Source organism: Geotrypetes seraphini, chromosome 1 (genome assembly GCF_902459505.1).
Source record: "Geotrypetes seraphini chromosome 1, aGeoSer1.1, whole genome shotgun sequence".
NCBI lineage: Eukaryota > Metazoa > Chordata > Amphibia > Gymnophiona > Dermophiidae > Geotrypetes > Geotrypetes seraphini.
Window position 1 is genome coordinate 263,235,870 of NC_047084.1, and position 13,145 is coordinate 263,249,014.

The following is a 13,145-nucleotide window of genomic DNA, read 5'->3' on the forward strand; positions in this document are numbered from 1 at the left end:
TGGGTCTGTCTAAAAAACAAATTCATAGATTACAAGCATGAAAATGCTGAAGCAAAATTGGTTTTAGAAGGTAAGAAATATAATTATGTAACCCCCTTATTTGATTGAGCTTCACTGGCTGCTGATCAGGGCCAGAATTTAATTCAGAATTCTAATTTTTATATTTAAGATTCTTTATGGCTTCAGTCCTAGGAACCGGAAATATTTTGTAACAATTTATATCCCCTCAAGAAGTCCTTGTTTGGTAAATGAATTGAAATTGGTTAAACCATCTAAAATTCTCTGTATGTTGAAAACTACGGAACAGTGAACGCTAGTAGGTAAAGGAACTGAACTCTGGAATCTTCTTCCAACTTTCATTAGGTAGATCAGGAGTTTTATGTCATTCTGCTATAGTTTAAAAACTTGACTTTTTAACAAATATTTGATTGATTTTAACTGAGTCATATGTATTTGATATCAGTCCTTAGCTTAAACTGTTAGTTTGGCAGATGTATAATAACATCTAATTTGTAATCCACTCATGTAATGTGCTGAATTTCATTTAATTATTATATGCAGGTACTTTCTCTGTCTCTAGGTGACCTCACAGTCTAAGCCTTTGTACCTGGGGCAATGGAGGGTAAAAGGACTTGCTCAGGATCTCAAGGAACTGCAGTGGGAATCAAACCTAGTTCTCCAAGTTCTCAGCCCACTGCACTGTTAGGCTACTCCTCCAGTCCAGGGGGAAGAAGGAAAGGTTAAAGATGTTGAGGGCATCAAATGATCTGTGAACAGAAGATCTAAGATCTACCTATAGATCGCAGAGGGGTCAGAGGTAGATCGCCAGCACCACTTGGCTCCATCTTTCCAGTAGCTTGCCCCATCGCTAGGAGAGAGCTCATGCCAGCAGGTCATATGCCGAGGGCTTGCCGCCGCTGCTGATCCTGTACCTGTCTTTTTTCCCTGCCTGAAGGAATCTTGCCTGCAGGTGTATTGGAGCATTGTTCTGATTTTTCTGATTTGTCCTCTGTAGGCATATCAAATATTGTTACTGCTATAGTTTCTGCTGAGGATTTTGCTTCCCTCTTCTCCATGAATGGCCCCTCTCTTTCCCTCACAAATCTGCAGGTCCAGTATCCCTTTCAGCCCTGCTTGTGCTTCCTCCTCTTTGAACACCTTTGCATCTTGACTCCACCTGTTCTTTTTTTGACCCCATCACCTTATTCTCCCTCACAAGGCTTGTAGCCTTTTTCAGGCTACCCACTTGTCTTCTTTATCCCTTTAACTAATCAGAATTAGGATTCCAGTATATTGTCTGCTTTCACTTGCTCTAGCCATTATCAACATTCTAGTACTGGCCCTCCTAGCTGGAAAATTACCATCATTTAGCCTGATCTGAAGAACTCCATTTTGGACCTATCCCTACTCTCTAACTGCTGGCTTATTTCACCTATGCCCTACTCTATGGGGCTCATAATCAAAAGAAAAAAAACGTCTAAAAAGTGTCCTAAATGGCTACTTGGACGATCAAAAAGCCTGATCATCCAAGTACCCATAATCAAAGCTGGTTTTAGACGTATCTAAAACCAGCTTAGGCCTTTCCCCTGCCACTAAACGCACAGAGAGAAAAGAGGCGTGTTTAGAGGAGGGGAAAGGGCGGGCGGGGGGCAGGAAGTGGGCCGACCTACACCTAGGCGTGCAGCAGGTATAACCAAAACCTTAGGCAGGTTGCCTAGTCGGCACTTATACGTTTTGACTTACACGAAGTCAAAACAGGTCTAAGTGCCGAAAAAGGGGCCGCTGAGCTGATCGTGGCTGCTGCGATCAGCTCAGCGGCCCCAGCAACCTGCCTACCCCCTACAGCAATGATCGCGGCAGGAGAGATGCCTCACTTCCTCTACCGCGATGCCATCACTCCTCTACCCGAACTGCTGCGATGGGGAGGGGAGGAGAAAGCAGTTGGCCCCGATCCTAGAAAAATTGCTACGGATCCACTCAGCCTATGTTCAAGCCTACTGCAGATGAACTTGAAGAGAGCCTTGCTCCCAAGGGAACAATCCCTGAGCCCCCAAACCTTTAGTGCAGACTGTCCAAGTGGGTGTACTGCAAAGCAGTCTGCCCCTTGGAAGCAGACCCTCGACCTCAGAGTCTGTGTTCTCTTGCAGTCAGAGTTTTCCCACAAGAGGGATCCTCTGCAGCACTGAAAAGCCTTACAAATGGTTAGCAAAAAAAGACTGTATTTAAGTGAAAAGAAACAAGAGTAGAAAAGACAAGCTCCTACCATCTCACTTGTAGAGAAACAACTGAGGAATTGGAGGACAGTCCAGAAGGATGGGAGGCAGAGCAAAAGAATGCTAAAGAAGCTCCCTACAAGAATTTGTGCAAGAAGGGATCTACCCACATGTTCAGGAATGGAGGGTCTGTTGCACTAAAAGAGGTTGTTCTTCAGTGGTTCATCTCTTTTCTTTCTGACCATACTTTCTCCAGGGCTCTTCCAAACTCAAGCTCCACTCCGCAATCCCTGTCCTGTGTCTTGACTCTGTGCAAGGCCAGCTTTCTACATATCATCTCATTCTCAACCCTGTTAAGACTGTCATTTTGTAGATTATTGGGCATAAATGGAAAAAGGTCATGGATTTGATATACCCCCTTTCTGTGGTACAATGAAAGTGGTTTACATAGATTATATGAAAGTATTTTCACTGTCTCTTATTTATTAATCTAAGGGCCCCTTATATCAAACTGCACTAGTAGTTTGTTGCACGGTGAGCCGTGCTGAATGGCCTGCGCTGCTCCCAACGCTCATAGAGTGCCTATGAATGTTGGGAGCAGCGCGGGCCATTCAGCGTGGCTTTCTGCGCTAAAAACTGCTAGCGCAGTTTGATAGAAGAGGCCCTAAGTTTTGTACCTGGGCAGTGGAGGTTTAAGTGATTTGTCCAGGGTCACAAGGAGCTGCAGTGGGAATAAAACTTACTCCTACTATAATGGACATGCTGATTTCTTTGATTGATACTTTCAGGTACCTGGGGGTGATATTTGATTACCGACTTTCCTTTGAGGCTCAGAATGAGCCTTGTCATCAAATCCTGGTTTTCTGGCATTGGTTTTACTCTATTCATAGCTATTTTTACTCTTTTGTCTCTCGCTCCTTTGAACAGTTGTCACTTCCCATCTTAATTATTGCAATATTGTCTACATAGGTCTCTCTTCCATTCTACTTATGTGCCTTCAGACCATTCAGAATGCTTCCATCTGGACCCTGAACTGCGCTCGGCACTTTGATCATGTAACCTCCCCCCTTCTAATTTACTACCACTGGCTTCTGACTCACCCAATTTAGTATAAACTACTTGTTTTCACTTCTAGGGCTTTTATATGGAAACATCATCTTATCTTTCAGAACTGATATCCCCTTATACCCCAGCCCATGCTCTTCGCCCCTCTCAAGAGCTTCTTTTGTCTATTCCTCCTGTTTCTCACTCCTGCTAGATGTTCTGCATTTTCTTTCTCCCTCCCTCCCTCCATCCCTTCAATCCAATCTCTGTTACAAAAAGTTCATGTCAGGTCTTAAGATCTTGCAGACCTTCCCTGCCTCGCTTGGGCATTAGGAATGTGCAATTTGACAGTGATCTCTCTCGCCTTCTTCCCAGTTCTTTTTTCTTAGCTTACCGTATATACTCGAATATAAACCGAGAATTATGGGTCCAAAAATGGAGGTGTCAGTTTATATTCAAGTCAGCGCTGACCCATCCCTCTCCTGAACCTGTTGAAGGCTTCTGCTGGGCCAACCGTGTGACCTGGTGGTCCAGTGGTGGGCCGGGGCAGGAGAGATCCCTTCCTGGCCAACTCTGTCCCAGCCAACTCTAATAATTGTTACCTCCCTCTCCCTTCCCAGTGTACCTTTTAAATCCCTGGTGGACAAGCAATGGACCACGATAGCAGGGATCCCTCCTACCTCCTGTCCCAGCCGATTCAAAGAATTTTTACCTCCCTCCCATCGCTCCTACGTACCTTTGGAATCCCTGGTGGTCCAGTGGTAAACTGCGGCAGGAGCGACCTTCCTTCATGCCTGCCTGTGAAGAGCCGCTAGCTAATTGACTGCATCAAGCAATCAGCTAGCAGCTCTGCATAGGCAGGAGCAATGGAAGGTCACTCCTGCCCATGCAGAGCCTCTAGTTGATTGGCTGCTGCGAGTTCTCGTGGTCCCATGAGAACTCGCAGTGACCAATCAGATAGCTATTCTGCATGGGCAGGAGCAAAGGAAGGTCGCTCCTGCCGCAGTTCACCGCTGGACCTCCAGGGATTCTAAAGATATGCAGGGGAGGCAGGAGGGAGGTAAAAATTCTTAGAATCAGCTGGGACAGGAGACGGAAGGGATCTGTGCTGTTCCGGTCCACCGCTGGACCACCAGGACTTACTTCAGGCCCGGTTGAGGCCTGCAAGGCATTGAGAGGGAGGAGGTGGCAGGGTACAGAACCTGGCAGGGCAGGGGAGGGAGTGAGTGAGGGGGCTGGATGCAGAGCCTGGTAGAGCAGGGAGGAAAGGGGAACAGAATGCAGAGCCTGTCAGGGCAAGGCAAGGCACTGTACTTGAATATTAACCCCTCTGGTTTATATTCGAGTCTTACGTCTGTCCCTGGAAAGATGGTTGAAGCACTGATTAAAGATAGCATAGTCCGGTACTTGGATACACACAACCTGATGAGAGCCAGTCAACATGGCTTCAGGAAAGGGAAGTCATGTTTGACAAATTTACTACAATTCTTTGAAACTGTAAACAAATCTATCGATAACGGGGAACCAATAGACATAATATATCTAGACTTCCAAAGTTCCACACGAAAGACTTCTCAGGAAATTACAAAGCCACGGAATAGAGGGAGACATACTAAGGTGGATAGGCAAATGGCTGGAAGACAGAATGCAGAGGGTAGGCATAAATGGGAAGCTCTCAGACTGGGAGAAAGTGACAAGCGGTGTGCCCCAGGGTTCGGTTCTTGAGCCCATCTTATTTAATATTTTCATCGATGACCTAGAAGAAGGAACGTCTAGTGATATCATCAAATTTGCAGACGATACAAAGCTATGTCGGACAATCAGATCACAAAAGGACAGCGAGGAACTACAGAGAGACTTGAGCCATTTGGAGAGATGGGCAGAGAAATGGCAGATGAAATTTAATGTGGAAAAGTGCAAAGTGATGCATTTAGGCAGAAAGAACAAGGAGCATGAGTACACCATGTCAGGTGCAACTCTGAGTAAGAGTGAGCGAGAAAAGGACCTGGGGGTACTGATAGATAGGACCCTGAAACCATCAGCACAATGTGCAGCGGTGGCAAAGAAGGCAAATAGAATGTTGGGCATGATAAAGAAGGGAATCACGAGTAGATCAGAGGGTGTTATAATGCTGCTTTATAGAGCATTGGTCAGACCACACTTGGAATACTGTGTCCAACACTGGTCTCCCTATCTAAAGAAGGATATAAAACTGCTCGAGAGAGTGCAGAGTCGAGCAACAAAGCTGGTAAAAGGTATGGAGAACTTGAGCTACGAAGAACGGCTTGGAAAACTGGGACTGTTCTCCCTTGAGAAGAGGAGACTGAGAGGGGATATGATTGAGACTTTTAAAATAATATAAGGAATCCACAAGATAGAGCAGAACAAAAAGTTATTTACGATGTCAAATGTGACTAGGACAAGAGGTCATGGACTGAAACTGAGGGGAGATAAGCTCAGGACAAATGCCAGAAAGTTCTGCTTCACACAGCGGGTGGTGGACACCTGGAACGCTCTCCCGTTGGAGATTGCTGCGGAACCCACCATTCTAGGATTTAAGGGCAAGTTAGATGCACATCTCCTCGGAAGGCAAATAGAGGGATAACGGTGACTAAGTTTTCACCAGGTCGCACCTGGCTGGGCCTCCGCGTGAGCGGATCACCGAACTTGATGGACCCAGGGTCTGATCCGGTGATGGCAGTTCTTATGTTCTTAACCTTTTTTCCTTTTTTTGGGGAAAAAAGGTTACCTCAGTTTATATTCGAGTATATATGGTAATTTTGAAGTTTCTTTCTATCTGGTTGCTTTAGATAGTGTAAACCACTTTGTCTTTGAAATATCAGAACAAATATAGAGAAACATAAACATGATTGAAAGTGGCAGATTTAGAATATCTTTGTTCATGATTGCATTTGAGGTATTTTCCTCTTTAAGATTATAAATTTTATGTATTGTTTACTGACATAATAGTGAAGTGTCCCTCCACAAGTATTTAAAAAGCCCTGAACTGAAGTAAGTTGATTGTACTTACTACAAACCGACTATTGACTTTCTCTAGAATTCTTTTCTCATTTAATGCCATGGCTTCTCCTTTCCTTTTTTTAATTCGCTTCTTTTCCAGCTTTTTGCAGGCATACATTTTTCCTGTCGCCCGCACTTGGCAGGCACACACCTAAGGGAAGAGAAGTGGGTTTTAGCTTATCAGATTTTAACTAGAACAATAAAAATCAAAAATGATATACCAAACCTAATAATTTAGAAAAAAAAAGATAAATGAACAAATATATCTTCATCGTAAATACACACTATTTCAAGGAGTGTGAGGTGTGGTGGTGGTGGGGACTTCACAAAGGCACCACATTTAATTAGATATGTGAGATTCAATAAAAAGCAATCACAGATCATCTTTACAAACATTATACCCAGTGGTGTAGTGGGAGGGGGTGGACCACCTCAGGTACCATCTTCACAGGGGTACCGGTGACTCTCCTCCCTTCTGTTCCCCCGTGTACCTCTTGGAATGTTCATCAGCATGAGCAGCATTTTCTACCTGCTGCTCATGCAGGCCTTGCTCCCTTCTGACAGCACTTCCTGGTCGCAGGACCAGGACGTGATGTCAGAAGGAAGCCCAGGTCGGCACAAGCAGAAGGTGGAAGATACTGTCGCTAGCAAAAATCTTTGAAACAAACTAAACCCAAAAAACAAGGAAAAAGAAAATAGAATCCAAAAGTATTCCTCCTATAACCAACAATAATGCACTGGGAGGTCAATACAAAGAATGAATACAAAAAAATTAACAAAATTGGTGCACTATTTGCATAAAAATGCTAATTAATTAAACTGAGGACCCACCACTATATTTAATTAATTAGTATTTTTATAGTGCACTAATTTTGTTAATTTTTTGGCTCGCACTGGTAAACATTTCAAGAGGGGGTTGGGCAGAGGTGCCGGTGCCCCTGCAAAGATGACACCCCAGGCGGGGAAGAGTAGGGGGGTCCATGGCATGGTGATACCAGATGCCACCATCTCGGTCGCCAACCTCCCTCACTACACCACTGACTAAACCTTATATAAATAAAGGGGTCCTTCTCCAGGATTTTCTTCCATGAACACAGAACAGAAGTATTTATTTAGCACGTTTGCTTTTTCTTCATCACTCTCCACATATCGGTTCATAGCATCTTTTAGTTTTGCAATTCCATTTTTCATCTTCCTCTTTTCACTAATATATTTGAAAAAATTTGTGTCTCCCTTTTTTACATTTTTAGCCATTTGTTTTTCCACCTGCGCTTTTGCCAGACATATCTCCCTCTTGGCTTCTTTCAGATTCACTCAGTAGTCCTTTCTGTACTCTTCTTGTTTTTTTTTTTATATTTCTTTTGCCTTTATTTTCTCCGCCACTAGTTTGGAGAACCATATTGGTTTCCTTTTTCTCTTGTTTTTATTTATTTTCTTCATGTAAAGGTCTGTAGCCATTTTTATTGCTCCTTTCAGCTTAGATCACTGGTTTTCCACTTCTCTTATGTCCTCCCATCCTAACAGCTCTTTCTTCAGGTACTCTCCCATTTTATTAAAGTCCATACGTTTGAAATCTAGGACTTTAAGTATTGTGCTAAATTGGAGAGAATGCAGGCAATGCTGGACTAGCATGTAGGGAGAGCCAAAGCCTCAGGAAGCTGTAAAGCTGGATTTCAAGTCTTCTAACTGTCCTACCAGCCTGACCACCATGGCCGGTGACCTCTGCCACCCTCAGATATGTCGCGCAACCACCTGGCAGAGGCATGCAGTCTTGCTCCGATCACAGTCGTGCCTCCACCGAACCGTTCAGCCTGCACTACACCCACTAGCGGACGAACCATAGTGACGAACCGGGGGTGCGCTAGCTCCCGTTCTAGGAGCCCCGATCTGTCCTGTAGGATGTCCAGGGGGTTTAATGCCTTGCAGGGAACCCCCCAGAAGCAGACGTTCTTCAACCGTCTGCGATCTCCCAATGCAAGGATGTCCCCGCAGGGAACCTCCACAGCACAAGGGCAAACCCGCAAAGGAAATACCGAAAACATTACTGAAACTATCAAAAGAAAACACGAGCAGAAGAGATAAGCTCCTACAGGCTTGGCATGTAGAAATCAAGACTGAAATCTAATGGGCATGCTCCAGGATATGCTAGCAGTGGGAGGAGTTATGACTTCAATCATCTGAAGCTTTCTACAGTGCCTGGCAGCTAGAGATGCATAAAATCCACTGATCCCAGAATAAAGTTGGATTGTACAAGAATTGACAATTTTAAATGCTTTTGGATCCTTTTTGGGATTGTGGATTAATGTGGAAAAATCTAAAGTGTTATGCTTACAGTTAACCTTGCAAGCACATTGGAGAGGGGGGAGATTCCCTATCTTTTACATTGGGCGGTGGGCAGGATTAAATATTTAGGGTTATATATTCCTATGAGGTGTTCCTGTATAAACTTAATATATTCTGATTGCTTCAGGAAACAGAGCAGCTTTGCAACTCTTGGCATAACTTACCCATTAGCTTATGGGGTAACATTCAATTATTAAAAATGACAGTATGCCTAAGTGGTTTATACGTATTTTGTAACATCTATTAATATTGAAACCTAGAGACCTACAGTTGTGAAATAAAATGGTGCAAAAATTTTTGTGAGATCCTTAATAGCCCAGACTTATTATCTATCATATGCAACTTCATAGAAGGGATGGAGTACTCAACCTTCCTGATTTGAGAGCTTATTGTATTCCATTCCAATTGTGTTATATCTGAGATTGGATATTTGATACTTCTGAATTTTGCGATGTTCAGTTTGATGGGAGGTGACTTAGCTCTTTCATATTTGATTCATTCAAGTGAAAAGGTTTTCCCATGAGGTGGGGGAGTGGGGTCTCTCCTCATTTATTATATAAACTTATAAGGTGGGTGCGGACTCTGATGCGTACGATACTGTCATGCAGACAAAATCTATAGACCTTGTATCGATGCAGTTTTTTGCAGCTCTGCCCCTTGGAGGTACACCAAGCTAGTCAATTTTTAGGACTACCATAATGGACATGAAATACAGTGGTTGAAGCTCTCTATCATGTTCACACATTGTGGCAATCCTGTTAATCTCCCTGGCTAGGTATGTCCCAGGACAAGACTGGGAAAAAATATGAGTGCATGCTTCTGTTAACATGGGTTACTGGCCTGTTAACTATCATCGCCTCTTTTCAATGGGGTTGATTCACTAAACCACATTCATTAACCAACATTATTAACAGCACAGGTTACTGCAGTTTTAGTGAATCTGCTTCTTTAAGTGCAATTCAAGAGCATCTGGAAAACAAGAAGGATATTTACAACTTTAAAATAAAAGAAGAATTATTCAAGAGGAAAGAGCGCAGCATTGACAGCTGCTACACATCACTTCCTGTCTCTCGGCTGCAGCAGAATGTTCAGAAGAAAAAGATGGCAATAGCAGAGACCGAAACAGGAAGTTACTAGCATGCCAGGAACTTGAGTGGATCATCTGTACTGCTGCGACTGATCTTTGGATCTATGTCCTATTGTCCATCACTCATCAAAATCAATTTATTAAACACTCACCTCTCCAAATCCTCCTTTTCCTAGTACTCTGTAATGCCGAAAGGTGTTCTTGGTTACTGGCTGCCTAAGTAATGAAACATGGGAAGGAAACGAATACTACAAGTTACATCATTGTTTAAGTGACATTTCTGAATACTTCAAAATTGACAGACACCTGCCCCCTTTATCTTTCTACTCTTCAGAAAACCCGAAACCCATATTTTTCTCTGTACCCACTGAATGGAAAGAACAGCTTGTAAGTGTGCCTTTCTTTGGCTGACAAAAAGGCACAGAACATTGTATCCTTACCAGTTGCATTACAGGGAGATTAAGAAATATATAACCTTTATATGTTGTATACAATTACTTCTGTAGCCAGCTGTGTTTTAATCAAGCCCTTGAAAAACTGCTGTGCTGGCTGATTCCAATTATAAGCACAAAAAGCAAAGCCAAAACAACCCCCCCCCCAACACTTAAAACCCAAAAGAGGAAGTGAAAACTACACATCTGCATGTAATGGTTCAGTATTTGCCCCCATCCCCCTTGCTGAGAACTGAACCCTGTCCATTAGGGTTCCAGTTGTTTTCAATAGTACACCAAATAAAGCCTTTCACCCACTTTGGACCCAATGGGCACCTATTAGTGTACAATATCGTACCTCCAAGACAGATGGATTGAACCAGCCCCTTACTGCTTATTCCATGTGTGCAAGAGCTTTTTTTTTTTTTAAACCCACTTCCTTAAAACAGCAACTACAAAAAACCCCAAAACATGTTTCTTCAAATCTAAAGCTCTTGGACTGTAGCTGCAAATATTTTTGAAGATTCTACACTCTACAGCAGTGGTTCCCAACCCTGTCCTGGAGGAACACCAGGCCAATCGGGTTTTCAGGCTAGCCCTAATGAATATGCATGAAGCAAATTTGCATGCCTATCACTTCCATCATATGCAAATCTCTCTCATGCATATTCATTAGGGCTTGCCTGAAAACCCGATTGGCCTGGTGTTCCTCCAGGACAGGGTTGGGAATCACTGCTCTACAGAATTCACTTTTATGACATTTGTTAAACATTTTGAGATCACTAGGTCACTAAGGGGCTCATTTTCAAAGCACACAAAGTACCATAGAAACCTGCTTTGAAAATTAGGTGAGTTTTTTTTATTTTTTATTAAAATGCATTACATGCCACACAGCCCTTTGTATACCTTCCTGTCTGTGCATGAGCTGTGATTAGCTCATGCATTGACAGGTAGCATTAAGTTACAAAAACAAAACAACCCACAGGCATTATATATTGACCCTCCCTCAGAAACTGATACCCCGACAATAGGCAGTTACGTCCCCCCTGACCCCAACCTGATCCCCCTCCTCACAATTTTAAAAAATGTTCCTGGTGCCTAATGGCATGCCCACCAAATTCCCTTTCCCCTGACTAAAATCATAATTCCCCGGTGTCTAGTAGCACCCACTTCTCCTCAAAAAAAAAAAAATTCCACTAATATACGAGGGTCATTTCATAAATAAACTAAACTAAACTAAACCTTAAGTTTATATACCGCATCTTCTCCACGGAAGTGGAGCTCGGCAAGGTTTACAAGAACTTAAAATATAAGAAGAGAAAGGAAAAGGTTTACATGAGCTTATATATAGAATGGAAGAGTAAGGGGGAAAATAGAATTACATGTTAGAGAAGAGCCAAGTTTTCAGTTGCTTGCGGAATAGTTGGAGAGAGCCCAGGTTCCGCAACGGGATAGTAAAGTCATTCCAGAGACCTGTGATTTTGAAGAGAAGAGATTTTCCCAGTTTACCTGCATAGAGAATACCGCGTAGAAAGGGGAAGGATAGTTTATATCTTTGGGCGGGTCTGGTGGAGTTAGGACTCGAGGAGTTAAAGGATAGTGTGATTAGGGGAGGAAGGATGCCGTGAATGATCTTAAAAGCTAGGCAGGAGCATTTGAAATGGATTCTGGAAATCACTGGGAGCCAGTGAAGATTGGACAGGAGTGGGGAGACATGGTCAGATTTGCGTTTTGCAAAGATCAACTTGGCTGCAGTATTCTGGATGAACTGGAGTCTTTGAAGACTTTTTTTGTTAGGCATAAGTAAATGGCATTGCAGTAGTATTTTTTAAAATTTATATGTTTTATTTTTTTTTCCAAGTATTTCTTTACAATCCTTCAATATAGTCTCCCTGCTTTGCAATGACCGAGTCCCAACATCTGGGAAGCTTCATTATTCCATGCAAGACAACGTTTGTGTTCAGTTGCCAAATGGCTTGGGAAACGGCGGAAGAAAGCTCTTCCAGAGATGCAAAACGATGTCCATGCATAGATTGTTTTAACTTTGGAAAAATTCAAAGTCTGGTGGACTCATGTCTGGACTGTAGGGAGCATGAGGTAACACCTCCCAGCCATATTCGCATAGTTTTTCAATGATGACATTCCCTATGTGCGGGCGAGCGATGTCATGAAGAATGAGTGGCCCAGCCAAGAGCAACTGAGGTTGGGTTTTGTGCATTTTTCTGCACATTTTTTGCAAAAAATCATGATAATACACTGCTGTGACACTTCTTCCACATGGAACTTTATCTGTGATGATGATGTCTTCATGATCATAAGCAAAAACCATCATTTGTTTGACTTTTGATTGAGCTCGTCCAAATTTTTTTGGGTCGTAGGGAAGATGGAACTCTCCACTCATTGGACTGTGATTTCAGCTCCGGCTCAAAGTCTCTGACCCACGTTTCATCAATAGCAACAATGCGATTCAAGAATGCCTGATCTTCAACATTGAATCTTTGTTTCAGCACGGTTGCATTGTCCAGGCATCTCTGCTGCTGTTCAGCAGTCAATAAGAAATTTTTCTCTTTTTTAAATCATTTGTCAGAATTTGGTATACTAATGTCGGTGGTTTCAGAAAGCTCCTCGCATGTCGCACAACGATCTTGGTCAAGAGCATCAGCCACGAGTTTCACACATCATTCATCGGTTGTTGATTTCAGCCTTCCTGGTCTTACATCATCATCTATGCTCACACGATCACTCTGAAAACGAGTTATCCACCGAGAAAGTGTACTACAGTCCACTGTTAACTCACCACAAACTTCACATAATGCACTGTGACTTTTTGTTGGTTTTTGCCATGTAGAGTTTCAATCTTAATGTACGACCTCTGAGCGTCAACAGACGCAGTACCCGAGACACCTGTAGCCTCTATTTCCCACACTTGTCACAGCCACACTATGTATACTACAGAGCTCCTAAGAACACTTCCTCCTGCTTCAAGTACTGAAGTGAAAGTGAAAC

The 13,145-nt window shown here is 43.0% G+C and overlaps 1 protein-coding gene across 2 annotated transcripts in view; it reads right to left on the minus strand.

Annotated features, from left to right (window-relative positions):
• Positions 1–13,145, minus strand: part of GRK4 (G protein-coupled receptor kinase 4) — a 409,134-nt gene that overhangs the window by 72,889 nt on the left and 323,100 nt on the right. For both annotated transcript variants that reach the window (XM_033950412.1, XM_033950421.1), the window contains exons 7-8: positions 9,861–9,924; positions 6,289–6,429 (exon numbers count right to left, since the gene is read on the minus strand). In XM_033950412.1, the coding sequence (XP_033806303.1) occupies positions 6,289–6,429; positions 9,861–9,924 (205 nt within the window). The remainder of the gene's footprint in view (positions 1–6,288; positions 6,430–9,860; positions 9,925–13,145) is intronic.